This window comes from Dendrobates tinctorius, unplaced genomic scaffold (genome assembly GCF_039654945.1).
Source record: "Dendrobates tinctorius isolate UK_male_01 unplaced genomic scaffold, ASM3965494v1 ptg000233l, whole genome shotgun sequence".
Classification (NCBI taxonomy): Eukaryota; Metazoa; Chordata; class Amphibia; order Anura; family Dendrobatidae; genus Dendrobates; species Dendrobates tinctorius.
This window is the reverse complement of record NW_027361900.1, coordinates 3,536,279-3,556,339: the sequence shown is the minus strand read 5'-3', so window position 1 is coordinate 3,556,339 and position 20,061 is coordinate 3,536,279. Positions and strand designations below refer to the sequence as shown.

General features: G+C 43.4%; 2 protein-coding genes across 2 annotated transcripts in view; one reads left to right on the top strand and one right to left on the bottom strand.

The window, feature by feature from the left end:
• The window catches only part of LOC141060211 (uncharacterized), a 105,005-nt gene that overhangs the window by 35,468 nt on the left and 49,476 nt on the right, over positions 1–20,061 (top strand). The window lies entirely within an intron of this gene.
• On the bottom strand, positions 9,512–20,020 carry LOC141060210 (uncharacterized). The gene is made up of 2 exons (XM_073556451.1): positions 19,961–20,020; positions 9,512–10,337 (listed from the first exon to the last, which is right to left on the bottom strand). Exons 1-2 carry the CDS (start codon positions 19,965–19,967, stop codon positions 9,586–9,588), a joined length of 759 nt encoding a protein of 252 aa, XP_073412552.1. The 5' UTR covers positions 19,968–20,020; the 3' UTR covers positions 9,512–9,585.

Sequence of the window (20,061 nt, the reverse complement as noted above, 5' to 3'; positions counted from 1 at the left end):
AGCCAATTCTGCGTTGAAAAAGTCAAATGGTGCTCCTTCCCTTCCAAGCTCTGCCATGTGCACAAACAGTGTTTTACCCCCACATGTAGGGTATCAGCCTACTCAGGACAAATTACAAAACAACTTTTGGGGTCCAATTTCTCCTGTTACCCTTAGGAAAATAAAAAATTGGGGGCAAAAATATAATTTTGCGGAAAAAAGTTTTTTTTATTTTCACGCCCAGGCGTTATAAACTTCTGTGAAGCACTTGGGGGTTCAAAGTGCTCTCCACACATCTAGATAAGCTCCGTGGGGGGTCTAGTTTCCAAAATGGGGTCACTTGTGGGGAGTTTCAATAGTTTAGGTACATCAGGGGCTCTCCAAACGCACATGACACCCGCATACCAATCCATCAAAGTCTGCATTCCAAAACGTCACTACTTCCCTTCCGAGCCCCGACGTGTGCCCATACAGTAGTTTTCTCCCACATATGAGGTATCAGCGTACTCAGGACAAATTGGACAACAACTTTTGGGGTCCAATTTCTCCTGTTACCCTTGGGAAAATAAAAAAAATGGGGACTAAAAGATGATGTTTGTTGAAAAAATACGATATTTTTATTTTCACGCCCGGTCGTTATAAACTTCTGTGAAGCACTGGGGGGTTCAAAGTGCTCACCACACATCTAGATAAGTTCATTAGGGGGTCTAGTTTCCAAAATGGGGTCACTTGTGGGGGGTTTCCACTGTTTAGGTACATCAGGGGCTCTCCAAACGCACATGACACCCGCAGACCAATCCATCAAAGTCTGCATTCCAAAATGTCACTACTTCCCTTCCGAGCCCCGACGTGTGCCCATACAGTAGTTTTCTCCCACATATGAGGTATCAGCGTACTCAGGACAAATTGGACAACAACTTTTGGGGTCCAATTTCTCCTGTTACCCTTGGGAAAATAAAAAAATGGGGACTAAAAGATCATGTTTGTGGAAAAAATACGATTTTTTTATTTTCACGCCCGGACGTTATAAACTTCAGTGAAGCACTGGGGGGTTCAAAGTGCTCACCACACATCTAGATAAGTTCCTTGGGGGGTCTAGTTTCCAAAATGGTGTCATTTGTGGGGGGTTTCTACTGTTTTGGTACATCAGGGGCTTTCCTAACGCGACATGGTGTCTGATCTCAATTCCAGCCAAAAACGTCAAATGGCGCTGCTTCCCTTCCGAGCTCTGCCATGCGCCCAAATAGTGGTTTATACCCACATGTGGGGTATCAGCGTACTCAGGATAAATTGCACAATATCTTTTAGGGTCCTGTTACTTTTGGAAAAATAAGAATTGAGGGTGAAAAGATCATTTTTGTGGAAAAAATATGATTTTTTAATTGTACTGCTGTACGTTATAAACTTCTGTGAAGCCCTTGGGGGTTCAAAGTTCTCACCACACATCTAGATAAGTTCCTTGGGGGGTCTAGATTCCAAAATGGTGTCATTTGTGGGGGGTTGCCACTGTTTTGGTACATCAGGGGTTTTCCAATCGCGACATGGTGTCCGATCTCAATTCTAGCCAAAAACGTCAAATGGCGCTGCTTCCCTTCCGAGCTCTGCTATGCGCCCAAATAGTGGTTTACCCCCACATTTGGGGTATCAGCGTACTCAGGACAAATTGCACAATAACTTTTAGGGTCCTGTTACCCTTGGAAAAATAAAAATTGGGGGTGAAAAGATCATTTTTGTGGAAAAAATATGATTTTTTAATTGTACCGCTGTACGTTATAAACTTCTGTGAAGCCCTTGTGGGTTCAAAGTTCTCACCACATATCTAGATAAGTTCCTTGGGGGGTCTAGTTTCCAAAATGGGGTCACTTGGGGGGTTTCCACTGTTTAGGTACATCAGGGGCTCTCCAAACGCGACATGGCGTCCGATCTGAATTCCAGCCAATTTTGCATTGAAAAAGTCAAACAGCGCTCCTTCCCTACTGAGGTCTGCCATGCGCCGAAACAGTGGTTCCCCCCCACATATCAGGTATCAGCGTACTCAGGACAAATTGCACAATAACTTTTGCAGTCCAATTTCTCCTGTTACCCTTGGTAAAATAAAGAAAATTGAACCTGAAGTATTTTTTTTGTGAAAAAAAGTTAAATGTTCATTTTTTTTTTAATATTCAAAAAATTCCTGTGACGCACCTAAAGAGTTAATAAACTTCTTGAATGTGGTTTTAAGCACCTTAAGGGGTGCAGTTTTTAGAATGGTGTCACTTTTGGGTATTTTCTATCATATAGACCCCTCAAAGTGGCTTCAAATGTGAAGTGGTCCCTAAAAATAAAATGGTGTTGCAAAAATGAGAAATCGCTGGTCAATTTTTAACCCTTATAACTTCCTAACAAAAAAAAATTTGGGTTCCAAAATTGTGCTGATGTAAAGTAAACATGTGGGAAATGTTATGTATTAAGTTTTTTGTGTGCCGTATCGCTGTGATTTAAGGGCATAAAAATTCAAAGTTGGAAAATTGCGAAATTTTCAAAATTTTCGCCAAATTTCCGTTTTTTTCACAAATAAATGCAAGTTATTTGAATGCAATTTTACCACTACCATGAAGTACAATATGTCACGAGAAAACAATGTCAGAATCACCGGGATCCATGAAAGCGTTCCAGAGTTATGACCTCATAAAAGGACAGTGGTCAGAATTGTAAAAATTGGCCCGGGAGTTAACGTGCAAACCACCCTTGGTAGTGAAGGGGTTAACTTAACCGCTTTGTGACCACCAATAGTACATAAATGTCGTCGCTAGCAGGGCTTTGTGCAGCACTGACGTTTATCTACGGTCGGCGGTTTTGTGCTCATCAGGCCCCCATGTACCTTATAACGAGGGGATTCCAGCGCACAACGTATCCTGTGACCCTCGACCTCATTGAGACCTGGTTGGTTCAGGTCCTTATGACGTCAGCATCACACCAGGCAACGAGACAAATCACTAGGAAAGTTTGTTGTAGCAGCGAACTTTCCCGGGCAATCTGCATCATAAAAACACTGTTTCTCCTCAGATCTCCTGTCAGTGAGAGATTAGAGGAGAAACAGTGTTACAAGTGCTGCTGGCACCAGCTGTGTCAGTCAGCGATTGTGCTATAAAGTAAAAAAACAACTAAGGCAGGTTAGGGTTAGTGCTATAGTTAGGGTTAAAGTTAGGGTTACTGTTGGGCTAAAGTTAGGGTTTATTCTAAAGTTAGGGGTAGGTGTTGTGAATTCTCTTACTTCTGGGTCAGGGCTCCCTCTGGTGGTTACTGGAGGTAGTGGAGCTGGCCGGATTGACAGAGGTCTGCCACCTGATGATGATGACGATTGGAGATCTGGGGTTACTGATTGGAGTATTTAAGTCAGCAGACTTCCTTCAATCCCTGGTGATGATTGCTTTCCTGTGCATTCTGAGGTCTGACGTCTCCTGCCCTGATCCTACAATGTTCAGCTAAGTTGTTCATATGCTAATCCTTTGCATCTGATCTGGTTTTGTCTCTTTCTGCTTGTTGTGAGGGTTCAGCTTGCTCCCTGCTGGGGGCTGTAAGAGACCACCGCTCCATATGTTACAGCTTGTGTCAGTTTGTTCAGTCCCCTGTTATATTAGTCTCTTTTGCTTTGCTTCCAGTTCATACCAGAATGCTGATATAGTGGGGGCGAGGTCGTGAGACCTCAGTGTTTTTTTGTACATCAGACATGTTGGATTTTTCAGGGTTTTGCGTGATTGCAGTGTCTTTCCTTTCCTATCCTATCTAGTCAGCTTGGGCCCCATCATTTGCTCAGTCTATTTTCTGCCTGTGTTTGTGTTTCATCTTGTCTCACCGACAATATATGTTTGGGGGCTATCTATTCCTTTGGGGTCTACTCCAGAGCAGTTTAGATTTCACGTTTCTTGCTTTAGGCTTAGCTAGCTCTCCGGCTGTGCCAAGGCATCAAGGATATTGTAGGTACGCTCCACGGCTGCTGTTAGTTGTGTTGTTAGGACTAGCGGTCTGCAATCCGCTAAGTGACCCACCTTTCTGGTTTTCTGGTGGCCTAGCCTATTCCTGCCATCCTCCTCGGTGACCTGTTTATAACAGGTAGGCTAAAGAATTAGGCTTTTCTCAATTGTCTCCCCAATAATTAGGTCACGTCAGTCACGTCGTAGTTTTCTATTTACGGAAAAAAAATAAAAACGAATAAAATGGCCCGCCAGTATTATAGTGCAGAGGAGGCTTATGCACTTTTATGTTCTGACAGTGAAGAAAGTGCAGTGTCAGATGGCGATGAGGATGGCGAGGGCTTTATTAGCAGCCACAGTGATAGCTCAGAAATGAGCAGTGATTCTGGTCCATCCTCACACACAAGGACCAGTACAACAAGAAGGACAAATAGCGCTTCTGGAGAAATGTCTCCAACTCAGGGAACAATGCTCAGTACTAGCGTTGTCCCTAGTGCTCGCGAATTGGCGCACACCAATGTCCAAGGGGCTTTGCCTCTTGATGTAGCATTTCTCAGAAGGGAGCCTTCGGATTCGGCTACTCCATTCATCCCTAATTTTAATGCCACTCCTGGTATAAATGTGGAGGTGGAAAATTTTGGACCAATTAATTTTTTGAATTTGTTTATGACAGATAGCTTGCAAGAGCATATTGTCCTACAAATTTATATGCGTCCAAATTCATCAGCCAGAATCCACGATCCTATTATGCTAGGTCAAATTTATGGAACCAACTAATGTCCTAGAAATGAAAGCATTTTTAGGACTTATATTCGCTATGTGGCTTGTTGAAAAACGATCATTCAGTCCTATTTGTCCAACCGCCCTGTTCAAGCCACCCCTATGTTTTCTGCCATTCTTCCTAGGACCCGTTATGAAATGCTCATGAGATTTTGGCATTTTAACGTCAATAGTCAATGCCTGCCCAGAGATGTCCCAGAACATGACAGACTATTCAAAATCAGACCCATCATCGAAGACTTGACAGAAAAGTTCTTATAGCTCTACACCCCAACAGAAAACATTTCCATTGATGAGTCCCTTGTAAAATTCAAAGGAAGACTGCACCTCAAGCAATTTATTCCTTCTAAGAGGGCAAGGTTCGGAATAAAGCTCTATAAAATGTGCGAGAGTTCAACCGGATACACATCAGCTTTTCACATTTATGAGGGGAAAGATAGCCAACTAAACCCACCAGGATGCCCTACTTATCTGGGGACATCTGGAAAAATGGTTTTGATTACCAGGAAAAGATCACTGAAAATCTTGTTTTTGAAAATGTTGTCCCCGCCAATCCTTTAGAATCTGATGTCAGAAGACTCACTGAGCGACATTTTATTGCACTCATCTCAGTAACTGAAACAAGAAAGAACCCCCAGAGAAGATGTCGTGTATGTTCCAAGAGAGGAATGAGGCATGATACCCGCTATTATTACCCACAATGCCCATCATTTGCCCATCATTGCCAGCCTTATGCCTCCATGACAGCTTTCAAAATAGTACACTATAGGAACAAAAAAGCACAAATAGGGTCTTATCTGGGTTAATAATAAATATAAAAGAAATCCACTCACCTATTGCAGGAGAGATCAGGCACGTACGATTAGTAGTCAGCTGCTGCACGTCCAAAGGTCAAACAAGTGACCGCTGATATATCAATTCTTATGGAACTAATTTATGGACTTCCATGCACTGCTTGACAAAATACAGGAGGTGGCTCTTTTACTTAAAAACGCCTGAAGGGGGTGACAGGTTCCTTTTAACAATTTCCGGGGTAGGTCTCCAGAGACACAAATTGGGCACAATATATTGGGCACTACAATGACATTTTTGCAATTTTTGCTCTGAAACTTCTATGAGTTTCTGGAAATCATGTAGTGAAAATGGTCACTATATCCATAGATGAATTCCCAGAGGGGTGTCATTTCCAAAAAGGGTCACTTCAGGGGAAATTCTGGTGTTCTGGAACTTAGCGGCTCTCCAAAGTGCAACAACAGCAGAATCCCCCCTGAAGTGACCCCATTTTGGAAATGACTCCCCTGTGGGAATTGGAAATGACACCCTTCTTCGAATTCATCTATGTTATGAATGGGTCACCGAGGAGGAAAGCGCAAAAGGCTATGCCACCAGAACACCAGAGAGGTTGGTCACTCAGCGGATTGCAGACCCCTGATCTTAACACAACTAGCAGTAGCCGTGGAGCGTTCCTACGATGCCCTAGACGCTTCGTCACAGCCGGAGGACTAACTAAGCCTAAAGACAGAAAGGTGAAATCTAAACTGCCCCAGAGCAGATCCCCAAAGGAATAGACAGCCCCCAAACATATATTGTCGGGGAGACAAGATGAGACACAGACAGAAAATAGACTGATCAAATGATGGGGCCCACACTGACTAGGTAGGACAGGACAGAAAAGGCACTGTCTGCAATCACGCAAAAACCCTAAAAATTCCAACACGACTGAAGCACAAAAATACTGAGGTTAGCACAACCTCGCCCCCACTAAATCAGCACTCAGGTGTGAAATGGCGGCTAGCAACAGGCTAAGGCTAGTTTCACACTAGAGTTTATTCGACGCAGCGCACGGCGCCGCTAAGCCCCGCCCCCTGCCGACTCCCTGCCCGCCCCATCCGGTCATCACCGCCTACTATCGCACATGGATGCTTGCGATCTGCGCACCCTATCTTTAGCTTTTAACCCTTATAACTTCCTAAGGAAAAAAATTTTGTTTCCAAAATTGTGCTGATATATATATAGTTGATATAGATACTACTGTGCAGGCGCCGCCATCGCCGGTGACATTGTGCTGGATGTAATTTTTTTTCTAAGCCTCACAATGACCACAATATTATAGGCATTATCACCAATAAATTATCACCAATAATATCAATGCTATTATATGCATTATGTAATAATGGGGGCAGGTCAGTGAGGGATCAGCGACCTGTCATAAGCCAATACAGATGCATGCGAGTATTATTTCTTCTCTTAACCCCCCTTTTATAAAACAACTGAAAATATGTCTTATATTCTAGGTTCTTCAAAGTAGCCACCTTTTGCTTTGATTACTGCTTTGCACACTCTTGATGAGCTTCAAGAGGTAGTCACCGGAAATGGTTTTCACTTCACAGGTGTGGCCTGTCAGGTTTAATAAGTGGGATTTCTTGCCTTATAAATGGGGTTGGGACCATCAGTTGTGCAGAAGTCTGGTGGATACACAGCTGATAGTCCTACTGAATAGACTGTTAGAATTTGTATTATGGCAAGAAAAAAGCAGTAAAGAAAAACGAGTGGCCATCATTCCTTTAAGAAATGAAGGTTAGTCAGTCTGAAAAATTGGGATAACTTTGAAAGTGTCCCCAAGTGCATTGGCAAAAACCATCAAGCGCTACAAAGAAACTGGCTCACATGAGGACCGCCCCAGGAAAGGAAGACCAAGAGTCACCTCTGCTGCGGAGGATAAGTTCATCCGAGTCACCAGCCTCAGAAATCGCAGGTTAACAGCAGCTCAGATTAGAGACCAGGTCAATGCCACACAGAGTTCTAGCAGCAGACACATCTCTACAACTGTTAAGAGGAGACTTTGTGCAGCAGGCCTTCATGGTAAAATAGCTGCTAGGAAACCACTGCTAAGGACAGGCAACAAGCAGAAGAGACTTGTTTGGGCTAAGAACACAAGGAATGGACATTAGACCAGTGGAAATCTGTGCTTTGGTCTGATGAGTCCAAATTTGAGATCTTTGGTTCCAACCACCGTGTCTTTGTACGACGCAGAAAAGGTGAACGGATGGACTCTACATGCCTGGTTCCTACCGTGAAGCATGGAGGAGGTGTGATGGTGTGGGGGTGCTTTGCTGGTGACACTGTTGGGGATTTATTCAAAATTGAAGGCATACTGAACCAGCATGGCTACCACAGCATCTTGCAGCGGCATGCTATACCATCCGGTTTGTGTTTAGTTGGACCATCATTTATTTTTCAACAGGACAATGGCCTCAAACGCACCTCCAGGCTGTGTAAGGGCTATTTGACCAAGAAGGAGAGTGATGGGGTGCTACGCCAGATGACCTGGCCTCCACAGTCACCAGACCTGAACCCAATCGAGATGGTTTGGGGTGAGCTGGACCACAGAGTGAAGGCCAAAGGGCCAACAAGTGCTAAGCATCTCTGGGAACTCCTTCAAGACTGTTGGAAGACCATTTCTGGTGACTACCACTTGAAGCTCATCAAGAGAATGCCAAGAGTGTGCAAAGCAATAATCAAAGCAAAAAGTGTCTACTTTGAAGAATCTAGAATATGACATATTTTCTGTTGTTTCACACTTTAATTATATAATTCCACATGTGTTAATTCATTGTTTTGATGCCTTCAGAATGAATCTACAATTTTCATAGTCATGAAAATAAAGAAAACTCTTTGAATGAGGAGGTGTGTCCAAACTTTGGTCTGTACCGTATACATGTATACAGTGTATTACATATTTACAATTTATTAGTTTTTTGTGTTATAAAGTTGTATTCCAATAAATAGATATTATGTTCTATCTACATATCTTGATTATTGGATCATAGAAATGATTAAATGTCTGTTGTTCACATTGTACAACAATAAATTTTTCACTTAAATATAAGCAATATATGTGGGAGTTGGAGTCGGTGTAAGGGAAATTGAGGAGTCGGAGTCGCAGGTTTGGCTTACCGACTCAACAGCCCTGCTGTTGTGAGTTAATTTTCCTCTTCACCATTGAGGTCTGATGAACTCCCTCTTCTGTGAAGGAAGGTAGTGAGGCTGATTACCAAGCACCTGAGCAGGATGATGGTGACTGGAATTGCTGACTGGATATAAGGCAGCCGACGTCCTTCTGCCTTGCTAGTGATTTCTCAGAGGGATTCTAGGAGACCAGTCTGATTCCTGCTCCTCAAAAGTTAAGTTTTCTGCTCTGCTTTTTGCATTTGTGTTTTGGTTTTGTTTTGCCTTGTTTTTCTGGAATTCTGCCATTCCCTGCTGGGGTGAGCTGAATTCCTTTTTGCTCTGTCTTCAGAAAATACCTGAGTACTGATATAGTCTTTTGAAGCCTAGCGTCTTCAGGGCTTTTTTCCCTATCAGTCTGTTGGCTCTTGTTTTGATAGGGTTTTGGTGGATTGCAGACAGCAGCTTTTCTATCCTGTCCTATTTAGTTAGCTTGGGCCCCATCATTTGCTCAGCCTATCTTTCTATCTGTGTGAGTGTTTTTTCATCTTGCTTCACCGTCATTATATGTTGGGGGCTGCCTATTGCTTTGGGGTCTGCTCTGGGGCAGTTTAGATTTCCCTTTCTGTCTTTAGGTTATTTAGTTCTCCGGCTGTGATCGAGGGGTCTAGGGCACCGTAGGAACCCCCCACAGCTACTGCTAGTTGTTGTTGATAGGTTCAGGGGTCTGCAATCCGATAGCTGCCAACTTCTCTGGTTTTCTGGACTTAGCTAGTATTTCTGTTTTTGCCTCCTACGGTGACTCATTCATAACACCCTGCTATGAACATAAAAAAGGCTTCTCCCCTATGTGACGTCTCTGATATTTATTAACAGTTGATTTCCAAGTAAAATATTTCCCACATTAAGAAAATGAAAAAGGCTTCTACTCTGTGTGACTGCTCCGATGTCTAACAAGAAGAGCTTTCCGTTTAGAACATTTCCCACATTCTGAACATGAATATGGCTTCTCTCCTGTGTGAGCTCTCTGGTGGCTAACAAAATGTGATTTACGTGCAAAACATTTCCCACATTCTGAACATGAAAAAGGCTTTTCGCCTGTGTGAATTCTTTGGTGTTTAACAAGATTCCCTTTATGGTTAAAACATTTCCCACATTCTGAGCAGGAAAAAGGCTTCTCCCCTGTGTGAGTTCTATGGTGATTAACCAAATCTGATTTCCGGTTAAAACGTTTCCCACATTCTGTACATGAAAAAGGCTTCTCTCCTGTGTGGGTTCTTTGGTGATCATCAAGATTCCCTTTCTGGTTAAAACATTTCCCACATTCTGAACAGGAAAAAGGCTTCTCTCCTGTGTGAGTTCTATGGTGAGTAACAAGCAGTGATTTATGTGCAAAACATTTCGCACATTCTGAACAGGAAAATGACTTCTTTGCTTTAGGAGCAGTTTGTTTTTTATTGCCTCTTTTTTTACTTTGATTTTCCTTAGTAGTCAGTAATGAATCAGAAGATGGGACCTGTTTCATAGGATCAGATGACAGATCTTTGCTGTGAATGGATGATGATATATCTGGAGTAATAGCAATCACTTCAGTTGTAGCTTGTAGGATCTCAAGATCATCCGATTTAAAAGTTGAATATGTCAGCTGTCCCTCTGATCTCCTGGTACAGTCATCTGCTAAGATAAAAACAATTATTACTTATTAATAAAATATCCTTGAGTTTTATATTTTTGAACATTTCTACTTAAACTGTCCATAAAAATGGCAAGCTATGTAAAAACTTTAATTATTTACCAAGACAATGACAGTTCACAGTCTAATAGAAAACCTTGTTGGATGAACCAGTAGTGTGCGGTGTTCAACTGTTTGTTCATTCTGCCTCCCAAATATCAAATAAAAAGAAACCAATCAATGTTATGTAGGCGAAAATAATACCAATTCTCATCTCACAAAAACAAGTCCCCACTCAGGTCCATCATCTGTCAGTGGAAAAACAGAGGTTCCCACACTATTAGTGGCCCAAAGGCTGTTGAAAAGCAACAAGGTTTCTATAAACCAATCCAGCAAAATCCGCTCTCACTTCGGAGTCTTGCAGTGTGCGCCAACAACATTTAGGATCCCTGTATTCAGCAATATTATAGTGAGAAGAACCCACTTAATTTTTGGTGTGTGTCTCCTGGAGCACAATCTGGGCACTATGTGCTGGGTAAGAAAATGGCAAATGTGTAATTTTCACTCTCCAACATCCACTGCGTGTTAATTTCCAGAAAGAGGCTGTGGAGTCAAAATATTCACTCCTCCTACACACGTGGTCAAAATTGTTGGAACCCCTCGTTTACTGACAGATAAACCCACAATGGTCACAGAAATAACTTGAAGCAAATGAAAGTCAGATATTGCTTTTCAACCATGCTTCCACAGTACTTTAAAAAAAATAAAACTCATGAATTAGGCCTGGACAGAAATTATGGTGCCTTTAACTTAACCGCTTTGTGACCACCAATAGTACATAAATGTCGGCGCTAGCAGGGCTTTGTGCAGCACTGACTTTTATCTACGGTCGGCGGTTTTGTGCTCATCAGGCCCCCATGTACCTTATAACGAGGGGATTCCAGCGCACAACGTATCATGTGACCCTCGACCTCATTGAGACCTGGTTGGTTCAGGTCCTTATGATGTCAGCATCACACCAGGCAACGAGACAAATCACTAGGAAAGTTTGTTGTAGCAGCGAACTTTCCCGGGCAATCTGCATCATAAAAACACTGTTTCTCCTCAGATCTCCTGTCAGTGAGAGATTAGAGGAGAAACAGTGTTACAAGTGCTGCTGGCACCAGCTGTGTCAGTCAGCGATTGTGCTATAAAGTAAAAAAACAACTAAGGCAGGTTAGGGTTAGTGCTATAGTTAGGGTTAAAAATGACAAAAATCTTGGCACTCAATATGTGAAATATTCAGACACTTTTATTTTGTGCATCCAGACAGAAAGGTTTAAACGTTTTCAGTCCAGCATAGGACCTTCATCAGAAAAATCTCGTTTACTGAAATAAATAAATCCTTCCAATGGTAGCCAAAAGAAGGACAAAGTAGAGCGCCTGGATGGCCAGTGGAAATGTTAAATGGCTGGCGTCTGGAAAGCGTATGTGGACTGAGCCGTCCAAAATTAGAACAGGCAGCTGTACAGCGTAGGGCTTCAGAAAAAGGACCTCTAGGGTCACTAAAATAAGGAGTGAAGACAGCACTGATAGCAGTGGTTATACAACCTCTAGAATTGAATTGCACTGGTGAAGCCCTGGTCCGTGGTCTGGCTGCCCTGTGTGTAAGACTGAAAACGTTTAAACCTTTCTGTCTGGATGCACAAAATAAAAGTGTCTGAATATTTCACATATTGAGTGCCAAGATTTTTGTCATTTTTGATTGATGGGTTGGATATCCGACTTGAGCACCAACAACCAAACTATTCCTGAGTGCCGTGCTCTCTTTATAGGATAGTTAGGGTTAAAGTTAGGGTTACTGTTGGGCTAAAGTTAGGGTTTATTCTAAAGTTAGGGGTAGGTATTGTGAATTCTCTTACTTCTGGGTCAGGGCTCCCTCTGGTGGTTACTGGAGGTAGTGGAGCTGGCCGGATTGACAGAGGTCTGCCACCTGATGATGATGACGATTGGAGATCTGGGGTTACTGATTAGAGTATTTAAGTCAGCAGACTTCCTTCAATCCCGGGTGATGATTGCTTTCCTGTGCATTCTGAGGTCTGATGTCTCCTGCCCTGATCCTGCAATGTTCAGCTAAGTTGTTCATGTGCTAATCCTTTGCATCTGATCTGGTTTTGTCTCTTTCTGCTTGTTGTGAGGGTTCAGCTTGCTCCCTGCTGGGGGCTGTAAGAGACCACCGCTCCATATGTTACAGCTTGTGTCAGTTTGTTCAATCCCCTGTTATATTAGTCTCTTTTGCTTTGCTTCCAGTTCATATCAGAAAGCTGATATAGTGGGGGCGAGGTCGTGAGACCTCAGTGTTTTTTTGTACATCAGACATGTTGGATTTTTCAGGGTTTTTTGCGTGATTGCAGACAGTGTCTTTCCTTTCGTATCCTATCTAGCCAGCTTGGGCCCCATTATTTGCTCAGTCTATTTTCTGCCTGCGTTTGTGTTTTATCTTGTCTCACCGACGATATATGTTTGGGGGCTATCTATTCCTTTGGGGTCTACTCCAGGGCAGTTTAGATTTCACCTTTCTTGCTTTAGGCTTTGCTAGCTCTCCGGCTGTGCCAAGGCATCAAGGGTATCATAGGTACGCTCCACGGCTGCTGTTAGTTGTGTTGTTAGGACTAGGGATCTGCAATCCGCTAAGTGACCAACCTTTCTGGTTTTCTGGTGGCCTAGCCTATTCCTGCCATCCTCCTCGGTGACCTGTTCATAACAGGTAGGCTAAAGAATTAGGCTTTTCTCAATTGTCTCCCCAATAATTAGGTCACATCAGTCACGTCGTAGTTTTCTACTTACGGGAAAAAAAATAAAAACGAATAAAATGGCCCGTCAGTTTTATAGTGCAGAGGAGGCTTATGCACTTTTATGTTCTGACAGTGAAGAAAGTGCAGTGTCAGATGGCGATGAGGATGGCGAGGGCTTTATTAGCAGCCACAGTGATAGCTCAGAAATGAGCAGTGATTCTGGTCCATCCTCACACACAAGGACCAGTACAACAAGAAGGACAAATAGCGCTTCTGGAGAAATGTCACCAACTCAGGGAACAATGCCCAGTACTAGCGTTGTCCCTAGTGCTCGCGAATTGGCGCACACCAATGTCCAAGGGGCTTTGCCTCTTGATGTAGCATTTCTCAGAAGGGAGGCTTCGGATTCGGCTACTCCATTCATCCCTAATTTTAATGCCACTCCTGGTATAAATGTGGAGGTGGAAAATTTTGGACCAATTAATTTTTTTAATTTGTTTATGACAGATAGCTTGCAAGAGCATATTGTCCTACAAATTTATATGCGTCCAAATTCATCAGCCAGAATCCACGATCCTATTATGCTAGGTCAAATTTATGGTACCAACTAATATCCTAGAAATTAAAACATTTTTAGGACTTACATTCGCTATGGGGCTTGTTAAAAAACGATCATTCAGTCCTATTTGTCCAACCGCCCTGTTCAAGCCACCCCTATGTTTTCTGCCATTCTTCCTAGGACCCGTTATGAAATGCTCATGAGATTTTGGCATTTTAACGTCAATAGTCAATGCCTGCCCAGAGATGTCCCAGAACATGACAGACTATTCAAAATCAGACCCATCATCGAATACTTGACAGAAAAGTTCTTATAGCTCTACACCCCAACAGAAAACATTTCCATTGATGAGTCCCTTGTAAAATTCAAAGGAAGACTGCACCTCAAGCAATTTATTCCTTCTAAGAGGGCAAGGTTCGGAATAAAGCTCTATAAAATGTGCGAGAGTTCAACCGGATACACATCAGCATTTCACATTTATGAGGGGAAAGACAGCCAACTAAACCCACCAGGATGCCCTACTTATCTGGGGACATCTGGAAAAATGGTTTTGATTACCAGGAAAAGATCACTGAAAACCTTGTTTTTGAAAATGTTGTCCCTGCCAATCCTTTAGAATCTGATGTCAGAAGACTCACTGAGCGACATTTTATTGCACTCATCTCAGTAACTGAAACAAGAAAGAACACCCAGAGAAGATGTTGTGTATGTTCCAAGAGACGAATGAGGCATGATACTTGCTATTACCCACAATGCCCATCATTGCCAGCCTTATGCCTCCATGACAGCTTTCAATATAGTACACTATAGGAACAAAAAAGCACAAATAGGGTCTTATCTGGGTTAATAATAAATATAAAAGAAATCCACTCACCTATTGCAGGAGAGATCAGGCATGTATGATTAGTAGTCAGCTGCTGCACATCTAAAAGGTCAAACAAGTGACCGCTGATATATCAATTCTTATGGAACTAATTTATGGACTTCCATGCACTGCTTGACAAAATACAGGAGGTGGTGGCTCTTTTACTTAAAAATGCCTGAGAGGGGTGACAGGTTCCTTTTAACATTTTCCGGGGGTAGGTCTCCAGAGACACAAATTGGGCACAATATATTGGGCACTACAATGACATTTTTGCAATTTTTGCTCTGAAACTTCTTCTAAGAGTTTCTGGAAATCATCCATGTAGTGAAAATGGTCACTATATCCATAGATGAATTCCCAGAGGGGTGTCATTTCCAAAAAGGATCACTTCAGGGGAAATTCTGGTGTTCTGGCACTTAGAGGCTCTCCAAAGGGCAACAACAGCAGAATCCCCCCTGAAGTGACCCCATTTTGGAAATGACACCCCTCTGGGAATTGGAAATGACACCCTTCCTCGAATTTATCTATGTTATGAATGGGTCACCGAGGAGGAAAGCGCAAAAGGCTATGCCACCAGAACACCAGAAAGGTTGGTCACTCAGCGGATTGCAGACCCCTGATCTTAACAACACAACTAGCAGTAGCCGTGGAGCGTTCCTACGATGCCCTAGACGCCTCGTCACAGCCGGAGGACTAACTAAGCCTAAAGACAGAAAGGTGAAATCTAAACTGCCCCAGAGCAGATCCCCAAAGGAATAGACAGCCCCCAAACATATATTGTCGGGGAGACAAGATGAGACACAGACAGAAAATAGACTGATCAAATGATGGGGCCCACACTGACTAGATAGGATAGGACAGAAAAGGCACTGTCTGCAATCACGCAAAAACCCTACAAATTCCAACATGACTGAAGCACAAAAATACTGAGGTTAGCACAACCTCGCCCCCACTAAATCAGCACTCAGGTGTGAAATGGAGGCTAGCAACAGGCTAATACAGCAGGTGACTGAGCAAACAAACACAAGATACAAAAATACATGGCAGGAGCCAGAAGCCCCAGGGGGAGCCAGCTGACTCCTGACAGCAAGGCAAAATCAGATGCAAAGGATTTAGCAAATGACACTTAGCTGGAAAATGCAGGATCAGGCAGGAGACAGATATCCTCACTATGCACAGACAGGAGTATCCACGGCTGCCACTGAGAGAAGTCTGCTCGCTTATGTACTCCCAGTCTCTACCCCCACTTCTCCAATCATCCTCTGCAGCTGTTGGATTAACATCAAATTGACCAGCTCCACTACCAGCAGTATCCACCAGAGGGAGCCCTGCCTCAAAAGTAAGATTAAGAGAGTTCACAACACATCTATGTACACCCATAGTTTTACCTATGTTGACCATATACTTATCTACCTATTTTCCAATGTAAAATCTGGGCTTAAAACAACATTTTAGCGGTAAAAATGTACCATATTTTTCGGACTATAAGACGCACTTTTTCCCAAAAATTTTTTAGAGTCGGAATATACTTACAAATGCTGCGGCGCATCGCAGCAATGGAGCTGTGGGGACTCCGGCTTTGACAAAATGGTGGCGGAGGCCCCTCGCAGCACAGAGCACTGCCGCCCCAGCACAGAGCATTGCCGCCGCACCAGCACAGAGCGCTGCCGCCGCACCAGCCTTGACCACCGAACGTCTGTGACCACTCATGCACCTTTTCTGATCCCTCCCAGTAAGCTGAATTCAGACTCTCCAAACGCGACATGGCAACCGCTAATTATTCCAGCAAATTTTACATTCAAAAAGTCAAATGGTGCGCTTTCCCTTCTGAGCTCTGCCGTGCGCACACACAGTAGATTTCCCCCAAATATGGGGTATCAGCATGCTCAGGAGAAATTTCAAAACAAAACGTATCATCCATTTTCTCCTGTTACCCTTGCAAAAGTAAAAAAAAAATTAGGTCTACATGAAAATTTTTGTGAAAGAAAAGTAAATGTTTATTTTTTCCTTACACATTCCAATCATTCCTGTGAAGCACCTGAAGGGTTAAGAAACTTCTTGAATGTGATTTTGAGTACCTTTAGGGGTGCAGTTTTTACAATGGTGTCACTTTTGGGTATTTCCTGTCATACTGACCCCCCCAAACTCACTTCAAAGGTGAGGTGGTCCCTAAAAAAAATGGTTTTGTAAATTTTGTTGTAAAAATGAGAAATCGCTGTTTAGCTTTTAACCCTTATAACTTCCTAAGGAAAAAAAATTTGTTTCCAAAATTGTGCTGATATATATATATATATATATATATATATATATATATAGTTGATATAGATGCTACTGTGCAGGCGCCGCCATCGCCGGTGACATTTTGCTGGATGTAATTTTTTTTATAAGCCCAACAATAGCCACAATATTATAGGCATGTACATATTTTAATTGTCTCCCATTGTAAGATCTTTTTATATCTCTGTAAACAGTGCCTACTTTTTGGAGTAAATATAAAATTTATTAGTTCCGTCTCCTTGTTCTGTGACGAATTCACGTGCCTATAAGCTAATTACGCTACTATTTGGGTTGGCTTCGGAACCCCTGTATTAATTTTAAATATTAATATAGAGAATCAGAAGTTGGTGGCAGCGGTGTGTTTTGGCTAGGTGGGTAGAGCTGGTAGTGACTGAGCGGGTTTTATAGGCAGATTGTGTAGCTGCGGCCAAAGCATTTATAATTCCCTCACTGCAAGTGGACCTAATAGCCATTGCACAACAAGTAGCCCGTCCGGCAACTTCCTAGGTGCAGTTTTCTGACTGACCTGAAGGTAAGGGGGGGCGCCTGCGAGCTCCAAAGTGGAACTGGAAAGTGGGATATACATAAATCTCGGCAGTTCGTGACATATTGTGGCAGCAGTGGGATATCTACAATAAACCCCTGCGGTAAATTGTTGGGGCAAGACAAGCTTGCTGCTTTCATCACATTGTTGACAGCAGTGGGATAACTAAGATAAGCCCCCCTGCACATGTGATAGCCGTGTGCGGTCAAAGGTCACACCACTGTCCCCTCCAACCTCCCTTATCTCTGCCGAGGAATTTGGCACACACTTCAAAAATAAGATCTACCAAACAAGCCAAGTCTTCATCATTCAACCAACACAACCCCTTTGTATACCAGACCACTGCCCAAACCCCATAACCTCCCTCTCCAACATCGCTGAAGGGGAGCTTAATTGTCTCTTCTCCAAATCGCACCTCACAACCTGTGCACTCGACCACATCCCATCCCCTCCCCAACTTCAACACCACACTTATCTCATCCCTAACCCACCTCTTCAACCTATCACTAACGTCTGGTACCTTCCCTTCTGCTTTCAAACATGCCACAATCACGCCTATCCTTTAAAAGCCAACCCTCGACCCAACCGCAATGTCCAGCTATCGTCCAATATCACTGCTCCCATTTGCTTCCAAACTCCAGGAGCAGCACGTCCACGCTGAACTTTCTTCCCATCTATCATCTAACTTGCTCTTTGACAATCTACAATCTTTATTTATGCCCCCATCACTCCACTGAGACAGCCCTGACCAAAATTACTAACAACCTAATTACAGCAAAATTAAATGGACAATACTCTCTACTCCTGCTTCTAGACCTGTCTTCTGCATTCGACACAGTTGACCACTGCCTCCTACTACATATCCTCTCCTCCTTTGGCATCAAAGACATCGCCCTATCCTGGATCTCCTCATACCTTTCCAACCGCACATTCAGCGTCTCCCACTCCCACACTACCTTCCTCATCCCACCCTCTCTCTCTGTTGGAGTCCCCCAAGCCTCTGTTCTAGGACCCCTACTCTTCTTAATCTATACACTTGGCCTGGGGCAACTCAAAGTCCCACAGATTCCAGTACCACCTTTATGCCGATGACACTCAGATCTACCTCTCTGAGTGGGTACATTTTGGGTACAACATTTTGGCCCAGATGTCACCTCTCTGCTGTACAGAATCCCGGAGTGTCTATCAGCCATATCCTCCTCCATCTCCTCTCGCTTCCTCAAGCTCAATGTGGACAAATCTGAAGTCTTCTTTCCTCCATCTCACAGATCTTCCTTACCTGACCTATCACGATTAATGACATCACGCTTTCCCCAGTAACAGAAGTCTGCTGCCTCGGAGTAACCTTTGACTCTGCCCTGTGCTTCAAACCTCACATCCAAGCTCTTTCTACCTCCTCTTGCCTCCAGCTCAAAAATATTTCAAGAACCCGTCCTTTCCTCAACCTACTAAAATACTTGTGCATGACCTCATCTCCCGCCTCGACTACGGCAGAATTCTTTTCTGTGGTCTCCCTGCTAACACCCTCGCACCTCTCCAGTCCATCCTTAACTCTGCTGCCCGACTAATTAATCTCTCTCCTCGCTACTCCTCCACTTCTCCCCTCTGCAAATCTCTTCACTGGCTCCCACTCCCTCAGCGTATCCAGTTCAAATTACTAATACTGACCTACAAGGCCATCTATAACCTGTCTCCCCCATATGCCTCTGAACTAATCTCCCGATACCTTCCCTCACGTAATCTCTGGTCCTCCCAAGACCTCCTCACCTCCACAATTATTCGCTCCTCACCCAACTGCCTCCAAGACTTCTCCCGAACTGCCCCAATTCTGTAGAATTCTTTGCCCCAACAAGTCCAAATATCAACCACATTTGGATCCTTCAGACGGAACCTGAAAACCCACCTCTTCAAGAAAGCCTACAGCCTGCAATGACCCCGCTACCTCCTTCTCTCTCACCACTACCGGGGATATCACCTCAACCAACACCGGAACTGCTACGACCCACCAACCTACTGTCTCCTTACCCACCATCCTGTAGCATGTAAGCCCTAAAGGGCAGGGTGCTCTCTCCCCTCTATCAATCTGTGATTGTTAGCTTGTTTACTGTGACATCTGCAATTTGTATGTAACCCCCTCTCATGTACAGCACCATGGAATCAATGGTGCTATATAAATAATAAAAAAAAATGTAATCAGAGCACCACATAAAGCCCCGCCCAGAGCATGAGAATCTCATTAACTGAAAACTACAAATACAGATTACACAACAGTAAACCAGAGTTGCATTCATTTATGGTGGCTCATTGGAGCTACTATGAATCCTGAGCAGAAGATTAGAGATAGTTTTGCTCCCCATTTCAGGAGAGATTGTGCAGTAATCTGAATTCCTTAGGATCAAAAACAATGTAATTGGTTGTAAGTTCTATAGAAAAGGGCTTTCAATGCCCAAAGTCATTTGAACAGTAGTTTTGGGTGGAGGAGAATGTTGTGGTCTAGAGGCAAAATGGTGATCATGGTAATACGGCCGGACTACACCACCGATGAAGCAGCCAAAGCCAGTGACTGAGAGGAATCTGTGACTTCTCTGGATTCAGTGGTTACTACTCACCATTCATCACCCCTCACATATGTCTCTGTAGTATTAATATGGGTCAGATCTTCACCCTGAAACAAATATTGTAAAAGTCACCGACAGATGGAGAAGTCCCA